Below are 23,463 nucleotides of genomic sequence, written 5' to 3' on the forward strand. Positions count from 1 at the left end.
TACAAATCAGTTAAAGAGTGAGTGTCGATCAAATTACATCAACTTGAGAGGAACACGAAGGTCTGTGTGACGCTCATTAAATGTCGGTCACATTTTATGAAGTTTTGTTTATTTTGAATGTATTATTTCTGTAGATTTGTGAATGTAATCCGAAATGATTAATTGTTGCTTCCTCTAAGAGCAAAGAAAATTCTTGTCATGTAAGGCAATTACATTTATGAGACACTTATTCAGTGCCACCAGTAGGAGGCAGTGGCGCCTTGCTTCTCCGTGTAAACGGAAGTATCAACTTCCTCATTCTGCTGAAGAAGCCAGACTGCACCAGAAGCATCGGTCGTCTGTCTCATCTTTTCATCCTGTTTTACAGGTTAGTAGAGTGTGAATATATTCATAAAACTTACTCAAACTTGTGATTAAATGTTTGAAGAAGATGATCATTTGAGTTTGTTCATGTTTTCAGTAGATTTGACCGTGTTTTTTGAATGAATGGGAAACGTGTTTCCTTCGTGCCTCACATGTGGCAGAATATGGCGCTGCGCTGTAGTTTTTTCTTTGTGACCAGAACTCTGTATTAATTTATGGCTCCAGCACATTTTGTTTTAGGTAAAATATCATTCTTATGGATTTGTATATTGTTGATTGTGTAAATAAGTTATGAGTTACAGTAATATCTTTGCATGATTGTTTGAAATGGTTAAAAATGGATCAATTTTGTCTTCAGCTCATACATTCTTCCCAAGATTTAAGAGTAATACACTCGTGTCATTAATTTCAACTTTAAAGTAAGGTTAAATAAGTTACATTTCATTGATTTAGATTTGATCTGAGTGATAAAACAGTTAATGACAGTTTGTGATCAACCGTGATTGTGTTTTTGATATGATGTTGAAAATATGGGAATATGGAAAAGAAAGAAAATATTATGGGAATTGTAAATAAATTCTGCTGAAGAAGCCAGACTGCACCAGAAGCATCGGTCGTCTGTCTCATCTTTTCATCCTGTTTTACAGGATTTCTTATCTGTTTACGGGTACTCAACCTGAGACCTGTTACATCTGCAGCAACGAATACATGCAAATATATAACAATTTTAACTATTTTAAATCTAACAAAGTGAGTAGCGTAACAACTTGCAACTATTGTCGTGAGATATTTTAACCAATGTCGCAATAACAACAATTAATTGATGAGTTCTAGTAGTATTAATGCAAACAATGCAGAACTCCCTCCTGTATGATTGTTACTGTTTTATTAAATTATTGAAGAGTTTTACAGCTTTCTTGCTTCTAAAATAGCTATAATGGTTGTTATCAGCCATTATTTTATTGTTTGTTGCTGCATATTATAGCACTGCTGACTGAGCTCCTCAGTAATAGGGCTGCACGATTATGGCCAAAATGATAATCACGATTATTTTTGTCAATATTGTAATCACGATTATTCATCACGATTATTCATTATGTTATGTAAAACATACCTTTTTATTGCACTTTTTTTTTTAAACAAACAAGTGTCAAATTGAAGATGTGCGTCTTCAGCACTTCAGTGAAGTCAGGTGTGCATGCGCACATAATTGAAGATGTTTTAATTAGAATCTAAACAACTATTTAGAACCATGTCAATGTTGTGAACGATCGCTTTCCCTTAGAAACGAACATATAGACGCGCCGACTGTGAGTTTTTACAAACGTTTGACCAGACCTCTGTTCTGAAAAGAGCCGGATTATGACTTTGGAACCTGAACGCCTCACAGCTGAGCGACCGTCACTTGCTGCATTCTAACCCCTGAGAGCAACACGATGATCACTGAACAACAAGATGAAGTTAAACAACAAGAGAACAGTAAACAGCCACGCTAAACCCAAAAATGAAACCGACCAGAACAATGATTCCCTCGTTCTCTCTAAGCCGCCGCTACGCCGCTCACATCCTGAACTGTCCGTCAATAACAGCTTTTCCCGTTCTGTCCGAGACGCTCAGCGTTTACATCTTCTTTCCACCGGTACAGAAGTTGAGATGCGTTCCATCGACTGATGTTTGAGCATGAAGGAATCGTTCAAAGCCAGCTAGTTCATCGGTGGCTAACAGCTAAGCTAACAGCTGACTGAGACACCGCAGTGGCGTCCATCAGCAGCTACTTTTACGGAGTGTCCCTGAAGGCAGCAGGAGCTACACGGCTCAGGTCGCCCCCTGGTGGTTGGCTGATTGTTGGATTAAAAAAGTGCTTGATTTGACACTCAACAGAGCCCGTTTTTTCAATTTAAAAATCGCGACGATCATCTAAATTTAATCGCAGCAGCCAAAATCGTGATCATGATCAAAATTCGATTAATTGTGCAGCCCTACTCAGTAATTCTGTCTTTACCATTTTAAATGACTGGCTAGAGTCTGTTCATCCATATTTTTGTTTTCCAAGCTTCCAATACTCCTGAGAAATAATGCAGCTGCCTCGGAGCCAAACTACAGGAACATAATAAAACATCTCATAACCCCACAGAAAACACCGATCTGGAGTTCCTGTTGATTCAGCTCACTGATCATTTTTTTACAATGTCATTTGCAGTGCTGTTAAATAAGACTCCAAACACAGAGCCAGAGAAGGATCACCCTGTTGTAAACCAACATTACACTTTTTTTGGGGGGGAGGCGGGGGTAGTAGTGGAATATGTCTGACTTTGGTCTGCTCTATGCAATCTTTTGAGATATAACTGCTTGATTTACATATTTATACTGACTTTAAAGTATTGAGGATGTAAAGACAACCTTCAACAAGACTGTCCATTAGTCCTGAAGTAGCAGGCTTGATGCCCGATCTCCCCCTGCTCAAGAGAACTGACCCTAAACTGCTCCCAGTGGATCAAGCTGGCAGCACGGCAGATGTCAATACACTGTGTGTGTGTGTGTGTGTGTGTGTGTGTGTGTGTGTGTGTGTGTGTGTGTGTGTGTGTGTGTGTGTTATTGTAAAGTGTTTTGGGAACATGTCAATCAATTGAAAGCATTATCTAAGTGAAATCTGTTTTTTCCTTGTGGTTGAAATCTCCCCACAATACAAGGAGTTTCTATTAACTGGAGCTGCACAACATCAGGTAAACATGCCACATGTGATAATAATGAGATGACTATAGTTGCTTGACCACGATACCGTGGATGTGAAGGAGCGTGGAAATGGCACGCTGACTGCAGGAATGTCCGCCAGAGCTGTTGCCCTCGAATTGAATGTTCATTTCTCCACCATTAGCCGTTTTCAAAGGCTTCTCAGAGAGTTTGGCTGTACGTCCAACCGACCTCACAACCACAGACCACATGTAACCACAGCAGCCCAGAACCTCCACATCAGTTTTCTTCACCGTCAAGATGGTCTGAGAGCAGCCCTGCAGACAGCTGCTGCAACTACAACCAAAGAATTTCTGCACAAACTGTCAGAAACCATCAAGGAATTCATCTCCAGGCTTGTTGTACTGATCAGAGTCTCGACCTGACTGCAGTTCGTCATGGTAACCCTTTTAATGCTCACATTGGACGACGTCTGGCACTTTGGAGAGGTGGTGTCTTCCTGGATGAATCCCGGTTTTCACTGTACAGGGCAGATGGCAGACAGCGTGCGAGGCATCGAGTGGGTGAGCGGCTTGCTAATGTCAATGTAGTGAACGGAGTGGCTCATGGTGACGGGGAAGTTACGGTATGAGCAGGCGTATGTGATGGACAGAGGAGCTCGTCACGGCATCTCGGTGCATTCAGAATGCCAACAATAAAATGCACCTGTGTCCAGAGGCCCATCAGTTCATGTTGCAGCATGTTAACGCATGGAACCAAGCTGAAGGATCTGGACACAAGTCCTGGAAGCTGAAAACAGCCCGGCTCTTGGCTGGGCAGCACACTCGGTGGACGCGTCACCCATCGAGCATGTCTCTGATGCTCTGGATTGGCGTGTATGACTGTGTTGCAGCTCCTGCCAATATTCAGCAACTTGGCACAGCCATCGAAGAGGAGCGGACCAACAATCCACAACCTGATCAACACTAGGCCAAGGAGGTGTGTCGACTGTGTGAGGTAAATGGCGGTCACGTCAAATACTGACTGGCTTCCTGTACATCAGAAATGTCTCGATCTTTTAGCACAGCCCTTTGTCCCTGGTTCTGTTAATTTTTATGCAGATGATGCTGTCCTGTTGGCTTCACCAAACTGGACCATCATGCACTGGAGCAGTTTGCAGTGAAGTGTGAACTGATGGGGATGAGGATCAGCACCTCCAAACCAGAGGTCATTGTCCTCGACCGGAGGACAGTAGTCTACCCTCTCCGGGTCGGCAGAGAGACCCTGGCTCAAGTATCTTGGGGTCTTGTTGATAAGTAGGGGATGGATGGAGCGCGAGACCGACAGGTGGATCGGCGCAGCGTCTGCAGTGATGCAGGTGTACTTACTAACTGGTTCTTTTTAGCTTTCACAGGCCTGACCTACATAACCGTCTTGAATTTGTTATTCAACATTTGACAAAGCTGACTGATTGTCGGATCAGAGAGAAGAAAAAAACGCCTCACTTGTACACAGTTGAGTCAGCAGCTGGTCCACTCGCCGCTGAACGTGTGAACAAGTCATCAGTGGAGGGAGTCAGCAGGCTTCACTTTGCATTAATAAATGCATATTTCATAAGAGTGCCTGCAGATCGGAGCGGGCGTGCGGTGAGAGGAGGGACAGAAACCGACAGGCATCTGGTGTTTTTAAATAGAGGTGGAATGTCGCTTCTCTGAAGAACGCTATGGCTGCAACACGCGCATGAGCACACTGTGCAGCCATGGCGGAGCGTGGAAGAGGCGGTTTAACGCCATCCTGAACGAACAGACCAAAAACACAACAGCAACGACACGGACAGAAATATTCATCCGCTGTAAATAAGTTCTGAATGAATGAAGATGCAGGTGGTTGACAATAAAGATGAAGGGAAGGAAATAGAAAAAAAAAAGAGTAAGACCAAGGCAAAGAAGATGAGAAAGAAGGAAAAGACAAAGAAGATGAACAATAACGACAGAAAGAAAAGAAAGGAGGAAAGCAATGAGAAGAGCACGAAGAAGAAGACAAAGAACCAGACAAAAACGAGCAATAAGACAGAAGACAAAATGAAAGCAAAGCAAAATAAGACAAACAGTGGAGACCAAAGAAGACAAACAAAGAAGAAAATGAAGACGGTGTAAATGAAGAGAAAGAAGATAAAGATGGAGAACGGTTCAATTAACAAGAAGAAAATGGAAGAAGAGGAAATGACATTCATGGATGAGTGAAGAAAAACATTCAGAGCAATTTTCACACATTTTCTGGAGTGTAAAGGACACAAAAATAATTAAAAAAAAAAGATTTCTTTTCCCATAAAAGAAATATGCTAAGAACATTTTGACAGGAACCAAACGATCAGAGCTAAAAACGTGTTTTTTAAAGTATCGTCATCTGCTCTGCCGGCACGGGTCTGACAAGAGAGAAGCATAAACAGAGCGTAGTACAGACTGATGTCCTGAAGTCGAGCAGAGTATTTCCACTGTATCAGGCGCCTTCTGCACGTAATGAAAGGTCACCGCGTCTCTCGACCTGCATCCGAATCGCTTGTCTGTGCGTCCCTGAACAGCTGGTCTTCAGTGTCATCATCATTCGCAGCACCACCAAGCCCCGTTAGAGATAATAGTTCCCATTATGGAAACACACAAACAGTAAAGCTGCCACTTCAAAGGCAAACAGATAATTTTGCCTGCAGTGAAACAAGTGTCTCGTGCATAAATCTGACTCCAGTCTGCGTGAAGGACTTTCCTGAGTCTGCAGCACAGCAGCGATGCCACGACTGGCTCTGGATATTAAAATTATTCATGCACACGAGTTTCCCGAGATGCTCTCCTGCTCAAAATCTGACATTTATTACGTCGATATTTCTGCCAAAGAGACAGAGGGAACAAAAGGCGCCGCAGCAAATGACGGCGTTGATGGAGGAGACTCTTAATTGAGAGTGGGAGTTGGTTTTCTATGCAAATGAAGCCCTTTGGAGTTAAATGTTTCTGACTGAGTGACTGATGTCTGTTTGCATTATGTAATCTGTTCAGTATCATCCCCGCAAATAAAGCTCGACCTTTAAGAAGCAGCAGTAATGCTTTCAGCAGGTACAAGTGCTCAAGCATGAGTTAAAAAAAAGACACAAGGAAACAAACTCGTTGACACTGTGGCGTCCAGAACAAGAGCTCAATGTGAAACAACAGGTCATCTCCACCGGTATCACTGAAATAAGCATTTATTCGGGTTAATACGGAGATGCCAGTCCCAGATGTCCTTGGGCTGTTTAAAAAGGACTATGAAGACATTAAAAGTTGTTAAATCTTTCAATATATTTACTGATTTCAAATTTCTCCACCAGGATGCAGGAGTGGCATCAGGCAACAGCAGCTGATGTTGTGCAATGAGACCTTTCAGAATAAGATGCATTATGAAACACTCTAGTTCAGAATGGAATTCATTTCTGAATCCTCCAGAAGATGTGTTTACATAGTTTTTATATTCTAATCAGGCTTCCGTTTACATTACTTGTGTACCTGTAAACACAGATACCAAAAGTAAACAAAATCATTAAAGGTTTAACGTTAGAATCTATTTTACTCATGAAATCAAATTTGCCTGAAAATCAGACTGTGATTTTGAGTTTATGAGCACATGAACACTGAAGGATGCAGAAATCACACATGAAACAAGAAAAAGTCTTTTACCAACATTAGATTTCAGGGAAAAAAACACTAACAACAGGGACATTACAAGCATGTAGTATATACTGCTGAATACAGCAATTATTTCCATAAACTGCTAATCCACAATCCTTATATCACTGTATTTCTGCCATATAATTCCATTCTGTCTGTTTATGTATGCATATTGGGCATAAAATGACAGCAACAGAGATCTCATCCGTTCTAATGATGAGATTAATAGATCATTATGTTTAAAAGTTTAACTTTTATAATCATTAGGTTTAAAAGTAAATATAAAATTTATATTAATTATTAGGTTTAAAAGTTAATCTACAAGTTGCAATGACTCACAGTTGCGGGCCCTGGAAAAGGGAGCATCCACACAACTAATAATTTGAAAACACAATGGAGTCTGTGTGAATTTGTACAACAGAAAAACAAAGTTGTCAAAAAATAAAACCGCAACAGCTGAAAGCTCCACTTCACTCAAGCATAAAGTGCCTTTTTATTCCCTGCAAATGGCTGCTTATGAAGTAATTTGTGCAGCCTAAATGTTTAATTTTGAGATGAACAGAGTACTTCTGGGATCTGGTTTAATGCATCTGTGGGAAATTCTCCATATTTCTTGTTCTTTCCAAAAAAAGTGCTGTGGACGGTTTTCCAGCCTCGCCTCTCCAGAGGGGATTTCATGTCGGCTCAGTGCTGCAGCGCTCCACATGTTGCGCCGCCCCTCTTTGATTGAGGAGAGGAAAACACGGTCAGCACCCCGGACAGCTCCCTGAGCTCCTGCGAACACGGGTCGTCTCCTGAAAGTTTGATGAGCGCGTCGCAGGACCGAAGTGGGAGCCGCCGGCTTTCGGAAACCCTGTTGCTTCAGCCGGGCGCCGGTGGGCCGAACAAACCCGCCCACAGGCTTCCCGCCGTCTGCTCGGGCTCAGCAGGCTTCCAGAGAGAAGCGAGCCAGAGAGGATTTCTTCTGCTGTCCTTTGATGAAAACTTTAATAAAATCACCAGTTTCACATTTTGCTGCTACATTTCATTTTTTTTTTTCTTTTTCTAAAGTTGAGGCAAAAGGAATTCACCTGAAATCACTGTGCTGAGAAGATACCTTCCTGCCAACTCTCCCAAACATTAGAACATCATCACAAAGTCCCTTCTTTCAGCGATTCATTCACTCAGAACTCAAAGTGTTGTTACAATTATCAGATTTTATATTTCTGTTTTTCCCATGTTGGAAAGCCTATTGGCTTCTTTCTTTACAGGACGTCAGGACTGTTCCAGATGAGAAGGAATCTGCTTGAGGTGATTTTAAGAAATTACCACCGAACTGATTTTGAAGATGGGGCAGTTTAAGCCACCTTGGTGGTTTGTTCTTCCCTCAGATTTGTGAAACACCTTAATCAACAGTGTTGAACCAGGCTCTTTGCTTTTGGTTTTGTTGGTCTTTGAGAAAATGTGATTAATTTTTGGTAGAACCGGCCTTCTTATTGTTGCAACTTTTTCCATGAGCGATACAGGACACATGTTCTATTGTTCGTTTTAAATACGGTGTCACAGTGGTTCACATTGCATGACGCCTCCAAAAATCACGTGCACAAATTGAAAATACTAGATGGATTTTCAAAAGCAAAAGGTTAACATATAAAAAGGTTTAAAGCATGAATGTCCTATTTTGTCATTATTTACACAAATAGCACCAATTTTAAGGCTTTTTACGTCTTCTGCGATTGTTGTTTGGATTCATTGTTGAGAAGAAGAAAATGAGCGTGTTATGTTACAAATATGACAATTTATTCATTTAAGGGTAAAAATACTTTTTTTTTTTTTTAATTAGATGATGCAGATAATGCAGGCGGAATAGCTTTAATCACGGTGTCTGGAAACCAAACCAAACGGAGACTTCACATTGATGGTTTTCCGTAAAATTCTCCAGAACCTGAACTGAAGCACCTCATGAAACGTGACGTTCTGTCTTTGAACACAAAGCTCACTTTGTTCTTTCTCTCTCCGACTCTGGTAATGAAGAGCTCGTCCAGCAGGAGTGTAAAAACACACTAGAGAGCGCCCCGAAGCACACAGGTGTCTCCAGAAGCCTGGAGCTTGAAGGTGGGGTCACGCTCCTGCGGTCTGCTCTTTTCCAAGCTCCCCTGAACAATTACTCAATTTACCTAATGAACGAGACAAAGCTATCGGCCCTCAGTGTCAGAGAGCTGCAGCAAGTGGACAGATTGCTTTTAAAGTCCATAATAGTGGCACTCGGGTTAACAACAACGGCACCGAGCGAGTTCAGCTCGGTCTGGCGCAGCTTTAATCAGGTCACACCTCCAGATGTCACATAACGTGAACTTTAGCAGAAGTTTTTCACCTCCAGTAAGAAATGTTGCTCAGTAACAGAATCACTCAACCAAACTGGTCTTTTTCATTTAAATGCATAAAGCTACTAATGCAATGCTTGTGAAAATTAAAAAAAAAAAAAAAAAACATCAAAACTACTTAAAGCTTTTCAAACTTCTCAAACTTTGTGGCTGGCGAGGCCTCCTGTGATTTTTTTTTTTTTTTTAATTAAAGATTTCAGGAGCAAAGCAACAACCTTCATAAGTTAAATGTAGTTTAGTTTACGGTGTAACTGGCGGTCAGCCAACCCGTCTACCTTCAAGGAAACGCAGTAAATGTCTCCCGGCTTCAGTCACATCATGAATCCGTCATGGAGTTTGAGTCATGAAGGAAGGCCAGCCCCAGGAAACGAATACGTGTTCACAATTCAAGCAAAATGAAAGTGAAAATGTGCCTCTTTTTACTCAAACATGAATCTTAAACATCAGATGTGTGATATTGTCGATTACAGGTGATGACAATTTGACCACAATTTGAAGGTGTTTATTTCTGTGTCCTGTTGAGTCCAAAGAACAGATCTCAATGCAATCAGGCCAACTGGACTTGTTGACATGTACTGATGAGGCCATAAAGAAATAAATCTTCAGACACAGTGGAAACCTGTCAGCAGTGGGATTCAAACCAAATTTAAAATCTCAAGTCTGCTTCTGTAATGTGGAGGAAAGAGTCATCAACCAGGAACCAGCTGCAGCAGGAATCCGTCTGACCGGTTAAATGTGTTGACATGCAGAGCAGGAAGGTACAGGACCGGACTGGTCTGGACAGAAGGTGTTTTTATTTCGAGGAAATGGGTCTGAAATAGGAAGGCTGCCTTATGCTCCGGGTATCTGCATCTCAGTACAGCACCGGGGCAACAGGTTAAAGATACAAATGCATAAATTAACAGGTGAGGGTAAAAATAAAGAGAAGCAGGCGGGTAGCAGATGACAGCTCAACAATAATTAAAGAATCTGATTAAAAACAAGTAACCACACAAAGTCTGCACATGGGTTTTTCTTTTTTTTTTAAATGGAGACAAACCTTCTGCCACTCTCTTCACATCTGTGCTGGGTTGTTACTCTGATCACATCGTTACGTCTATATAATCTCTTATTTTGACTCATTCTTTGTTAAAATGTCTTGTAAAGGCATTTCTGTCAAACTTTGCACACCGTCCGGTTTAAACCACAAGGTGCTGATTGACCTTGGAAGTGAGCAGCCACCAGAACAGAAACTCAAACTGTTCCAGGCGTCACTCACTGCATAGTTACAGCTGTCTGCAAACCTTGTTTCTCTAAATATGATGAAATCAGGGTCATCCTTTGGACCATTATGAGGATATAGATGTTGTAGTTATACACTGAAGTTCGGACTTGGAAGCTTCATCATTTGCATGATTTTCATTTGTGATTATTTTCCAGGAATTCCTGTTTCCTCCCTCAGTTGAGAAAACTGTTGTTTGAGCTTAACTGATCATTGTAAATTGGGGCTGAGCTCCAGAAACTGCGACTCTGAGTCGGATGAAGCTGAAATCGTCCCCATCCTTTGACGATAACTTCAGGTTATCAATCAGGCTCACAACTTTGAAAGTGAAGCTCGCATCGCAAAACTGCCCTTCCCTGCGACAGGAGAGCCTGCTGCTAATGCCAGACGCCGCCAGCTGTCTCTTTATGAGAGACATATTCCTGGAGGCCTCGCTGTTTCTTATAGAAATCCCTGCAGGAGACGGCAGCTCCTCCCGAGACGTGCGAACACGAGGAAAAACCCGGCGGCTGGCCGAGTCCACGCTGCCAGCCTCGTGACGGCTCGGCCCGCTAATGGCCCCGGACAAATGCACTAAATTGCCTCTTTAAATATTGCGAGGCAGAAGTGTTGAATGTGCAGAAATGTGGAGGCTGTGTGAGCGATAATGGAGGCACACGTGCAGGTGTTTGTATTCAGAGCTGCAAATAACACAACACACACTTCAGTAAAAAACTCAAGCAAATGAGGTCTAAATCCTCTTTTTTTTTTAACTGACTAAATGTGTTTCCTTCACAGGCATATTGAGCAAAAAGCTGCCATCATTACGGCACTGCTGGTCGCCGTCTCGTGTGTTGCTGTTATTAGAAAAACAGAAAGTGAGGATTAAAGTTTGAATTACCATCGACAGACAAAACAGAGATTTAAATCTGGTGCAGAGAAAAGAACAGCAGCTCATCAAAACAGCTTCTTCTTAAACACAACAGGCCAGCAAAGTGGCTGCAGCTGCTTTTCCAACACTTATGAATAACAAACCATCGTTTTCCACTGGAGAACCGTGGATTCAGGTCCTGCAGCTCAGCTGCAAACTGTATGAACACACACTGGAGGCCTTTACATGATGGAGCCCAGAGGAAAACAACACACAACAACTGATTGCACACACACACACACAATCAAGCGACGCTGTTTGTTCTTTTTTTTCTTTAAATCATGTGTTTGAGGTTTCCCGCAGCGTTGCTGTTATTTTTCTTCCTTATGTGCTGCTGAACTGTGGCCGGTTGCCACTCAGTATGAAATATTGCCGAAGTGATGAGATGAACGGGTCATTTTATTAGTCCGGTTGTGGCTCTTCAGTCCGTCTGTAGTGGCTCCATGGAGCTTTTACAATATGAAACGTGAATGAACATTAAACTTATTTTTATTATAGTTACAAACCCCAGTACTATTCAAAATGGTTTGTCACTCTCGGTTCAAAAGGGATTATAAAAAAGGTACAAGTATAATTAAGAATAACACACAAGAAATGGGGAAAAAAGTACTGGAACGGCTTAAAAAGGGTGAAATGTCTAGAATTTCTGAAAGAACATAAATATGGTGGAAAAATACATGCAAAACTGCTTAAAAGGAGGTAAAATGGTTGAAACAGGTAAAATTTCAAAATTGTCAAAAAATACTTGAAAACAGGAACAAAACGGTTAAAATCAAGTACAAAAACAGGTTAAATTTAATTAAATGTTCCCTACTCTGAACCCTAACTTCATGAAAGCATCATAAGATATATTTTATGTGTATCAAAACAACGTATGAAACTTCGTGAGCTGCAGTCGCCTCATTTTGAAGGTTAAATGTGTTTTGCGACTCCAGACCTACTTGACTTGACTGAAAGTCACAAAAATGGCTCTTTTGGTCATAATAAAGGTTGCAGACCTCTGTTACAGACAATAGTTCTTATGAGCTTTCATTTCACTTTATGCATGTCGATACTGAATATTTCATGTCGACGCTCCGGGTATTTCTTCTTCTATCTATCAAAACTCGTCGGCTCAGCCGCCAGCGCCTCGCGACGCCATCAATCCAGCTCGCGGCGAATCGTAAATACTGATGCTGTAATTATTGTGTTGACAGGCGATAATTACTCAGTCACACTGTTTCTAAATGGACCTCATGAAGACCCTCTTACCACAAGTCGTTCCTTATTCACCGAAAAGCACAAACCCATCCAAACAGGAATGAGGAATTCAAACACCGCCGATTCCTTCATGCATATTAAACCTCCGTGCTGGGATGTTACAACGCGCCGTGCCGCTAACTTTCCAGGCGCCGGCCGAATGTTGCATCGATGGATTCATATTTTTGGAGGTGTGGGGGAGTCGGGGCTGTTTGCTACCTGTGAGGCTGCCACTGCTGACTGGGCCAGACGGTCATTGATCAGGTTTGTGTTGTACAGACTCGGGTGATTACTCTCAGACAGCCTCCAAAACAAAGGGTTCATAAACACAGCTTCAGGGAGCGAGAGCGAGGCCAGCAGACCGCGGATGCACCGGGCGAGATAATCCACGCAGAGAATAATGTATTGCTGTGTATTGTTGGCTCGGAGGAGGAGAGCGCCGCCAGTTTTTGTAGCGCTGTATTGCCTTTCATTGCTTTATTGGTTGTAAATCTGAGTGAAGCCCGTTGGATCAGTGAACGTCCTTTAAATCAAGCTCTTGTGCGTCTCGCAGCTTTGTCCAGCAGCACGTGATCCGTCTCCGTAGAGTAACCGCACGCATTCTCTGGAAAACAAGACTCCACATAGGTTCGGGACTCTGCAGCGTGCACGGGCTCGATGCCCAAAATAGTCTGTTTTTTTTTTTAAATGCAGCAGCTCCCACAGTGCAACAGTCTGATCCATCTTAAGAGTCACGTGACTGGTCACTGCCTCTCCTGTTGTTTTTCGGGTTCATTATCTTGTTGAAACACGCACAGAGGCCAATTTCCTCCAAATCCTCCACATTCCTCCTGCAGCCACTGCTCTTTAACTTTGGTGACTGTTTGCCTCAGTCGGGGTTATAAACCCTCCTCGAGCTGGCATGAAGCGGAACTAAATATAAAGCTGCAGCGGCTTCATAATGATTTGAATGCAGCACCACGTTCCACATATTTTAGTGCAACTTAGTTGTCTTTTCTTTTTCTTTTTTTGCACTGTGGAGCTGAACTTAAATCACCTTGCAGAAAACAGTTGATTTTTTTAAAAATCTCAGCAAAAAAGGTCATGGATGCACCGTCTATGAACATGCATGTGGAATTACAATTTGAAAAGGCTCTGATATGATGAATACTCGCATTCAGTCAGTTTCATACAGTTTCAGATAACATTTGAGCACAGGATGATGCTGCAATGATATCAGAGGGCTCACACACACACACACACACACACACACACACACACAAATAATACACACACAGTCTCATCTCCAGGTATCTTTGGAGAACATGAAATCCAGATAAAAGCAACTTGCAGAAACGGCCTCGATGACAATGACAGAGTGGAAACAGGATTGCATGTGCAGTTTGAATTCAGAAAAGTTTCGCGTTCGGCTGCAGACAGAAATGCTGAAAGCAGCAGTTTGCATGCCTGGCCACTAAGCAGGCATGTATGCACACAGATAAGAGTATTAAACATGAAATTCATTTCAACTGTCCTTCTTCTTGATGTGGGCTCATTCAGTACCTGCCGTGTCAGGTCAGGTTAGATCGCTAACCAGTACTCTACCCTAAAAGTGTTTACATTATCCAACCTGGCTTCTAAACAGGCTTTATCCGAGTCAAGCTGGATGATTTGAAGTCTCCACCATTCCAACCAACCATCACAGGAGAGACGCTCACGCCGTCTGTCTGTAACCAGTTAACTCAGGATTACTTCGGTTAATGGGAGGAAGGCTGAGTTTCCCAAAGAATGCTGAATATAGGTGGAGGGAAAACATACAAACTCCAGACAGAAACATGAGGCCGGTGGGCCATAAGCGGCTCTCCAGAGGGTCCAGCCCACACAGAAAGACATAAATTGCGAGTTTATTGTTAATATGGCCTCTGTAGGTCACCCGGCTTTAGGAACATTGGATTTAACAGCTGACTTCAGCAAGTTGCAGTGAAAGAAATTGGCATTGAGGGCAAAAATGTAACTGACATCCAAGGCGTTCTGTGGTCTCTGAGGACTGCAGAACGAGTGAAAGCTGAGAAGCAACAGGCCAACAGTATCACTCTGAAGAGTATCACGGCAAAAAAAAGATCACATTTCATGAAACAGCAAATTACAGCTCCCTCATATTATTCCATGTACCGGATTAGAGCATATTCAGAATGTGCTGTTGAGAGTGCGACCCACTGCAGCACAGTGCCGCCCCAGAAGAACACGCTTTATCTTTTGCATCGTCTGCACAAACTTTACCCAGAAACAGGGAGAACATGCAAACTCAGTCATGAAATACACCAGAAAGAGCTGCATACAGAACCATGCAGCCTGGTAAAAACTAAATAAAACCAATGAGAAATATTTACTTTGATGTTGAAGCAGACCTTCTCTGTATTAAACCTTCTCTGTATCAGAATAATTAAACGCCTTACTGAATCAGTTATTTGCGTTCTGGATGAGTCCTTCAGTTCGAAACACAAATATTCAGAAATAGAAGGAGTAAATGAAGCATACATGAAACAGTTGTTCTGATGTTTCCCTTTCCTTTGTGGTAAAATGTTGAGAGTGATTTTGGCGGGGCCTGGCTGAGGAGCAGCGGCAGCAGCCTAATTACTTTAAAGGAACATTAAGCATGAGGCAGGACGGCAGCCAGGCAGTTTCCTGGAGGAGCCTTACCGTCGAGCTCTTCCACAGAAATGCTGGCGAGCACATCGCTGTCGCTGTCCGACAGCGAGCGGCTCAGGTAGTTCCCCTTGTAGAGCAGGCCTGCCGTCACATGGTGGAACGGCATCTTCTCCCTGGGAGGGGACAAAGGGAGACGTTCAGACGGCGGCGCTGGAGGAGAACAGCGGCTGAAGGGGAAACGTTAATCTTCAGTCAAACCCCAGAAACACCGGTCAACAACTGAAAGCTCCACATATTCAATGATTTCAGCCCAAGAAACTCCCACGAGCGGGATCTCATGCTAATGTAGCTGGTTTGGTGTACCTCAGGGTTGAGTTCTGGGACCTCTGCTTCTTTCATTTGTACACACAGAAAATATCAATTGATGTGTTTACGCAGATGATACCCTGCATTATTTCTCTCTTGATTCCTGAAACTTCAACTAACAAGATTCCTATTTAACCTCCCCCTATTTAATACAGATAATTCAAGTCATTTTAATGAGTCCAACTTAAGCACAGCCCCATATCCCACAAGGCTTTGGCACCCGAGCGCCGTGCATCACTCCCCCGTTCTCTAGAAATCTAATTATCATTTGACAGTAACCTTAATTTTAACCAACACGTCATTAAATCCTGCTTGAATTGGCTCCAAAAGCTGCTCAGCGTCCGGAATCTCCCGTCACCCAGACACACATAAACACATCTTCACGCTTTTATCACCACTTGTATAACGCAGCTCCCTGTACCTCCACATCGAGCAAACTGGAGTTAATACAGAACGTTATCAGCTCCAGTAAACGAAGCAGAACTCATTCATTAACAGGAAGTCACACGCAGAGGAAAAAACCCGCGGAGTCGAGTGAATGTAGCGAACGCGTGTGGGTGTGTGGGAGCACTTGTGTGTATTGTATGTGCAAATTAGTCCACGGCAATTAATTATTCAATAATTGAAGCCCAGGGGCAAAGGGGAGGTGGAGGGGCAATGGGAGCAGAAGGATCTGAGCGACTCTGCTCCTCGTCCTAATTGGATTTTATATAGATGGAGAAGATGAGAATTAGCAGAGAGGTTAGAGTGAAGAGGAGCTTTCTCGCTGGCTCCCTGTCGTCGTTTCTGGGTTTTTTTTTTAAGCAGCTGAACTTTGAATCACACTGCGGAGTCATGTAAGTCTTCGCAGTTACACGAGCTGTGACAACACTAACTTGCAACATTTAACACGTTTTAAAAGCGAAGCAGGACAAGATTTTCCGCTCTACCTACTCTCAGGAGCATCCGCAGTGTCGGGCCTCGGCGTTACCCTCAGCTCGAGGCGTTTCTGACAGAAATGAGCTCACACGAGGTTACTAATACATCCTGAGGTGTGTTTATCAGACATAAACCAACAGACGGTTCTCGTTTGGATCAGTTTCAGCAAAAATCTACCAGGAAATATTCAGAATCAAACCGTCTGAAACAGGCTCAACCCATGAAGGAAAGAAAGATGAACCCATGCAGAGCAGCATCCCTTGATCCAAAGCTCATTATCAAGTAGTCGTTTCACCCCTGTGAAGAAATAACGAACCCACATCACTTCATGCATATTCTGTCACACACAAGTACATTAACTCCACATATCAAACACTGTCGCTCTGTGGAGAAATTCTACGTCCTTCACACCTGGGCGGCTGTGTGGAAAGCTGCATGTTTGAACCCCACACTGAGCGCCTTGCTCAGCAGCCGCCTCCGTTGGCGTGTGAATGAGTGTGTGAATGAGTGAATGTGATAACGTAAAGCGCTTTGAGGACTGCTGAAGTGGAGTAAAACCGCTATAGGAGTGAAATCACTTTACCATAAATGCATCTCTTGAGGGAAAAAAAAAAACCTGCCTTTTAAAACACACATCGACTCAACGTGTCATTGTGTGCAGTCACAGTATGAAGTCACATATAAAGAAACCATTTTGCAAAGCAGAGATATTTACTAAGCGAATACGACTCGTCTGGCTCCAGACTGCCGTGTAAAACCACTTAAGGACACATTATCATTAACAAACACACCGGCGGAGAAAGCAACGAGAAGAGGGGAATAAAAGCAAGTCCAGCTGAAAACATAAGCACATTAAGAGAACATCAGAGCAATTAAAGGTAAGAGCTAAATGTACAAGAGTTAAAAATGCAGTGCAACATAAAATCCTTTTTTTCCTCCCTGAAATGCAGCAGCAGAAAAAAAGGACTTCAACATCGTGATTAAAGAAAGTCTGAGCCTCGCTGCAGCTTTCAAGGCTCCAAAATCTGGTGCATAAACACTAAAAGCACTAAAAGACAAGGTCCAAGATAGATGTTGTGGGTTTATTGAGGACAACATTATACACTCATGTAAATAAGACTAAAACTGTGGCTCCAATAAGAAGAAGAAGAAAAAAAAAGCCTCATCTGCCATCTTTATGCAGATTGGAGCAAGAAGCAAATCCCGGTGGGAAATATTCAGATAAGGCGAGGCCAAACAGGAGGGCCAACAACACACTGACGGTGTGAGGTCAATAATATCGACAGGCGTCGCTCCGACACATGAAACCCTGCTGCTCGCCAATAAACGTCTCGATTTTTCCACTTTATCTTTGTTTATTCCAGAGTTCATAACCAACAGATCGATCCTCTCTCAGCGGGGTCCAGAGGGAAACCAGGAGCCAGAACTGGGAACATTCCGGATGTGAAGCGACCGCGCTAACCACTGGTTCACCGCGCCACTGAGGATGAAAGCTCGGAATCAAACCCGAACCACGCGAACCAGTCTCCACGCAACACGCAAACCCCACACGGTCGACTCTGGGCTGGAATCAAACTGCAGCACAGTGCAGACCGGAACCGCCTCGCTTCATTTCAAAAAGCTTTTCGTCTTCGTTGACCTTTGAACCCTGGTTCCCTCTCTCATGGTTTCACGCCATCCTTCATTATCAGCAGCCGCCAGCCGTCCGCTGCGTCGCTCAGTCAAACTTCCCTCAGCATCGCTCCTGTTTGTCAGTTTAATGACGGCGCCGTCGAACTCCAGCCGCCGTTTCCACGCATAATGTGTCGAGGTTTTTCATTTCCTAATTCATCAATTATTCAGCCGTCTCTCAGCTGTCGTTGGCTATATTACAATCATCCTTCTTGTCTGCTCTTTCCATTTTACCATTACGAGAATATTCCGCGTGTATGTACCCAGCTGTACATGTGCAGCTTGAGGAGAATATTGATCAGGTGCGTTTATGCGAGTTTCTTCATGGGAAGTTCAGATTTCTAACTTTAGCTCATTGTCATAAAATCAACAGTTTTGAAACGCACTGCAGACCAAAATCACACTTACTTCAAAATGTATAGCTATAAATAATCATTTTCTGAAACGTGAGGATCAGTGTAAAATGTTAACATTTCCCTCTGAGACCCGATTAAATTAAAAGATGAGTCAGAAGTGTGTCGTCATTTGTTTTATTCTATGTTCATGGAAAAAACAAAACGACTATTGGGCTTTCTTGGTTTCTGTAGTGAAGTTATTAATATGTGTGACCAAAAATTAAATTATTCAAACTATATAAATCTGGAAAATCCCTAAGCATTCTTGCATTTATATTATTCAGTACAAAAGTGCAACAAGTGTTTGTCTCATCAAAATAAAACCAGCTTATTTGATATTTGGGACAAGAACATTTTGTATTTTTACATATATTTAAGCTAATTAGACAAGAGTGTTTGTGTGATTATAAGTAGTTTAAAGCAGAAAGAATTTTTATAAATCCTCCCCAGTCGAGTCAAGGCCGTCAATAAAAATTTATTTGTATGGCATTTTTTTATACAGCAGAAATTGCTTTCAAGATTTTTTTTTTAATGCTTTTTGTATTTGATGTGTTTTGGTGAATGATAGAACGGCAGATAAAATGAGCACAATGATAACGATGGCAGTTATGTAACAAACTGACAGAATTATAGAAAAGACAAGAAACTTTGGAAAACAAGTGGAATGTGAGACTGAAATTAGTAAAAAAAAAAGTTTCATAAAGCTTAAAATGATGCTGCATAAAGTACTTTATGTGTATAATAATGTAAAATATGAGAAATAATCAAAAGACTCAAAAAACACTTGATTAAAAAGACAAAGCAATCCAGTTTCCTTCTGCCTAAACGTCAAGCTGATCAGGTCATCCAGTGGGCGCAGCGCAGCCAGCATTACCGGGTGAATGAGGCGGTAAACAGGAGCTGAGTGAAATAGTAGCAAAGTTGGTTTCCCAAAAAGTAAACTGATAAGTTGATTAGATTGATTAATTTGATTGCAGTAATCAGTTCCTACAGTAACATGTTGTAACACAATGAATGTAAATCAGGTCTCATATTTAATGAGTTTGTTTGTTTTTTCCACATTGCTGTGATGTTTTGTTGATTAAGATGAAAGTTACTTTCAGCCGGATCTATCAGCTCAACAACACTTTTCTCCCAGAATCAGCTGTTTGATCGGCTTCTGCCATCGTTCCCCCGACAGCCACACTCCTCCTCCTCCTCCATTAGTTTATTTGACTTCAGTCATTTAACTCAAATTGGCTGCAGATGCACGCCGGCTGGCAGGGAAGCGGGGGGTTTGTTCTCTCAGCAGAATCATCTTCATCCTCCTCCTCCTCATCCTCGTCGTCGTCGTCGTCTCTGCCCGAGCTCTTTGAGGATCATCTCAAAGAGTTCAGGCATCTTCAGTGGAATACCAACGAACTGCTTTGAAGCTCATGCAAAGACGAGCCGATTCCACGGCGAGAATCCGGCTGTTTTTAACCAATCTATACCTCCGATAACGGGGAAAGTTAGTGGGACTTCAAGTAGAAGTCTGAACGTCTGAACGACATTGGAGGGTTTTAGTTGAGGAAACATTCCAAAGATGAGGACAGGCTCCATTGTGATTTTTTAGCGGCTCATTGGAAAAATCATGCAATAACTGATCCAAATCTGGATCCGAGTCTCCAGTTTGATGTAAAAACATGAAATAATGAGGTTAAATAATTAGCAACAACTACAAAGCGAGGACTGGAGGAGGATACGGTGTTTCTCAGTTCGGTGGAGTTCGGCTGTGATGCTGCTTTCAGAAAACCTGGACTTTGATCATTTCATCTTTACATCTCATCTTTGATGCCAGACCTGAAAAAAAGGCTTCCAGAGGATTTCAGATTTCATTCAGCTTTTTTTTTTCCGTCCATGCAGACATTTCATGAGCCGTTCTGTCCTGTAGGTCTCTGCCCCTTTGGCTGAAAACTGATGGAGAGAAGGACGAAACACGACCCTCACCTGCCAGAGGTCTTAATGTTATGGCTGATCAGCGCATGATAGATTAGACGTCTGACAATCAAATGTAAGTATGTTAAATCCTCCAGACAGGGTGTGGATCATTAAGGAGAGGTTTCACTACCAGCTAAAGTCTCACACATGTATGAGCTGGTAATTAATGCAGCATCGTTTGGTGAAACAGAAAAACAGCTGATCGCCGGCGCGCCGAGGAAGCCGAGGCAGGACAGAGCCGTTCACAGCCTTCAGCCTCATTACACCCGATTAAACTGATCAAGCTCTCAGCTGAGGAAGCTAATTCACCCTTCAGGAACGGGCCAGCATCACCTCGATCTGCAAGTGGTCGCCGTCGCCTCAGCCACGTCCATTTTTCACCCTTCATCTAATCGCCGTTTCCTGCCTTCCGCGATCTATCAGTTCAAGAGATAAAGACGGAGGAGAGACGCCTGGAATTCAACACCGAGATCAACTGTCAGATTAAACTGAGCCATAGAGATCATTTGAAGATCAGAATCACAGGATTGCTTTAACATATTCGACATTCTTCAAGTCTCTGAGTTCACAGATATGTTCTGGCTCCTCATTGTGTTTTTTACCGACTGACCATTTAATCTACATATTAACATAAAATCATTCCAGCGCAGTCCAAACAGACGTCCTTCAGTTTTCTGTGTGAGCAAAGTTACAGTAACGGAAAATAAAAAGTCTGAAGTCTTGTCTAATTCAAGAGGCGATCCAGTCGTCTTCTGTTTCACACATTCGATCCGACTGGCTGGACGCTCTTTATGCGATCGGACAGTTTTAATACAACACTGAGATGAGGACGGCTCCGTAAAACCACGCGTGAACGCAACACTAAAACGGGATGAAATGTTCCGTGGTTTTATGGGATAGTAACTCAGACTTTACATCACGTCGAGGCCATTAGCTGATGCCGTTACACAGAGTGACTTTCAGCGAGCGGAGCGCTCTGGCTCAAGGGCGGCGGCCGGAACCGACGGCTGCACTCGCCGTGATTGGACCGGTGGCGTTTCCATCGCAGCGACAAGCCGCCCGCCGCGCCGCTCTCCAGATTCAAGCCCAGATGCGTTTCCACGCTGTGGCCGGCCGTCAGCGCTCCATCGATTCCTCTCAGCCGCGTTCGGTGGCGGTTAAAGTTCGACGACTGAGAGCAAAGCTGGACGCAGGTCAGAGGTCTCGGCTGAACGGGCAACAAAAACACTCGAATCCTCTGTCTCTGTTCTTTTAAACATCCAGAGATTGGATTGAAAACTGTGTCGTGGTGCTGAAGTTTGACTCATAACAGCCTTCATGTCATCCAGACCGTCTTGTAATCACACAGATACGAACAATCAAAAAATCAGCTCAAAGAATTATAAAATGCAGCATTTCCCCAAATAAGTGCAAAGAAGGCATGAACTACTTCATTTTTAAACACTTCTCTTTAGCTAGACGTTGTAGATTAGTGTCAAACTTCAATAAAACATACATAAACACACAGTGATTCCCAAATCCTCTTAGCGCTGCATGTGTTTGAGCCTCAGTGTCGCGTTTTAAAGGAGGGAAAATGTAAACTGTCCTCAGATCAGACACTGTTTCACGTGTTTTTAAGGGAACTCACTAAAGAAAACATCTAGTCTTCAATATCCACATTCTGTACTTTACAGCCAGGAGGAGTTGGACCAGATCTGAGTTAAAAGCTTCGTTAGTCATAGTTACACAGACTGACTATTGATGGGCAGATTTACCAAGAGTTTGTTGAGGTATTTAGTTTATGGACACTTTGTTGTTGATTTACGAATAACATGAATAACATGAGACATCATGTGGAAACAGGAGCGTTCCAGTGAGGTTTTTGAGTGAATTATGCTGTTGATGAGAATTATCAGCCTGAAACTATCATTTGCTTGCGATCAACATGAAGTAATTGATGAAGCACTGCAGAAAAGAATAAAAAAAAATAACGATCCGGGAGACGACTGGTCCCAAAATTCAGAAAGCAAATGTCATGCGGAGCCAGGTGAGGAAGTGTCTCTGCAGACTGAGCTTCTTCTTCTGCTCCATCTCTAACGCAGTAAAAATAACAAACAATGCAAACATTTTCAGAATTTCTAAATTCACTTTTAATATTGGTACATCTGGTACATATCCAAGATGTTCTGTACTCATGATGGCAAACATGCTGAAGGGCTAGTGTGTTACTTTACACTCCATATCCAGTATGTGTCCTGTGCAGCCACATGTCCCAGAGTCCTTATCAACTCGGGTGTGTGCGTCACTGCGCACCACTGGATCGTCTGTGGCCAAAGATACCGTCAGCTGCTCTCTGAGCTGAAGAAACACTTTCACATCTCTGCTGGATGATAAAGCACCGAACTGGTGAGAAAGGAAGAACCATCACCAGGAACGGGGAAAGTAAAGAATTACGTCGGTCGCTGTGTTGTTTAAAGTTTCCTCAGCCTTAAAGGTGCATTCAGGAGTTTTTCAACTTTAAAAATACTTATTTTCCACCATAAATATGTTACACATTTTTAATGATGTGTACAATGTGCCCTGACAGATTCATTACAAGTACCTCTAACAGCGCTAAATTGTCACTTGAAAGTTGCAGTGCCGGTCCGGCACCAGAGTTTTTTTGGGGAGAATTTGAAAGGAATGACGTAATGCACGCTCCGGCTGGTTAGGTTTCATTTTGTCCACCATTACTCCGCCAGATGCTTAGTGAGCAACAACTGAGCAGGAGCTTCCAGAAAGTAAGAAAAGACTGGCTTCTAGCACTGCCACAGCTCCACACAGACTCCACCAGGTAAAACAAACTTAAATCTTACTTGAGCGCTTCTGAACGAGCGAAGACGGAGTTCCCCTCTTCCGTGCACGCGAGTCACAGGGACGAGTTTTTCACTAAGCTGCGTTACGCCCAAGGCCTGCAGGGGGCGCTGTTTTGCATAAAACGTGCAAACTCCTTAAGGCACCTTTAAGGGTCAAACTTTTTAAATAATATAAAGCTTGTATCTTAAGAACC

General features: G+C 42.8%; 1 protein-coding gene across 2 annotated transcripts in view; it reads right to left on the minus strand.

Annotated features, from left to right (window-relative positions):
• caln1 (calneuron 1) overlaps positions 1 to 23,463 on the minus strand; it is a 64,811-nt gene that overhangs the window by 36,855 nt on the left and 4,493 nt on the right. For both annotated transcript variants that reach the window (XM_030109292.1, XM_030109293.1), the window contains exon 2: positions 15,178 to 15,299. In XM_030109292.1, the coding sequence (XP_029965152.1) occupies positions 15,178 to 15,299 (122 nt within the window). The remainder of the gene's footprint in view (positions 1 to 15,177; positions 15,300 to 23,463) is intronic.

Source organism: Salarias fasciatus, chromosome 14, assembly GCF_902148845.1.
Source record: "Salarias fasciatus chromosome 14, fSalaFa1.1, whole genome shotgun sequence".
In the NCBI taxonomy this organism is placed as follows: domain Eukaryota; kingdom Metazoa; phylum Chordata; class Actinopteri; order Blenniiformes; family Blenniidae; genus Salarias; species Salarias fasciatus.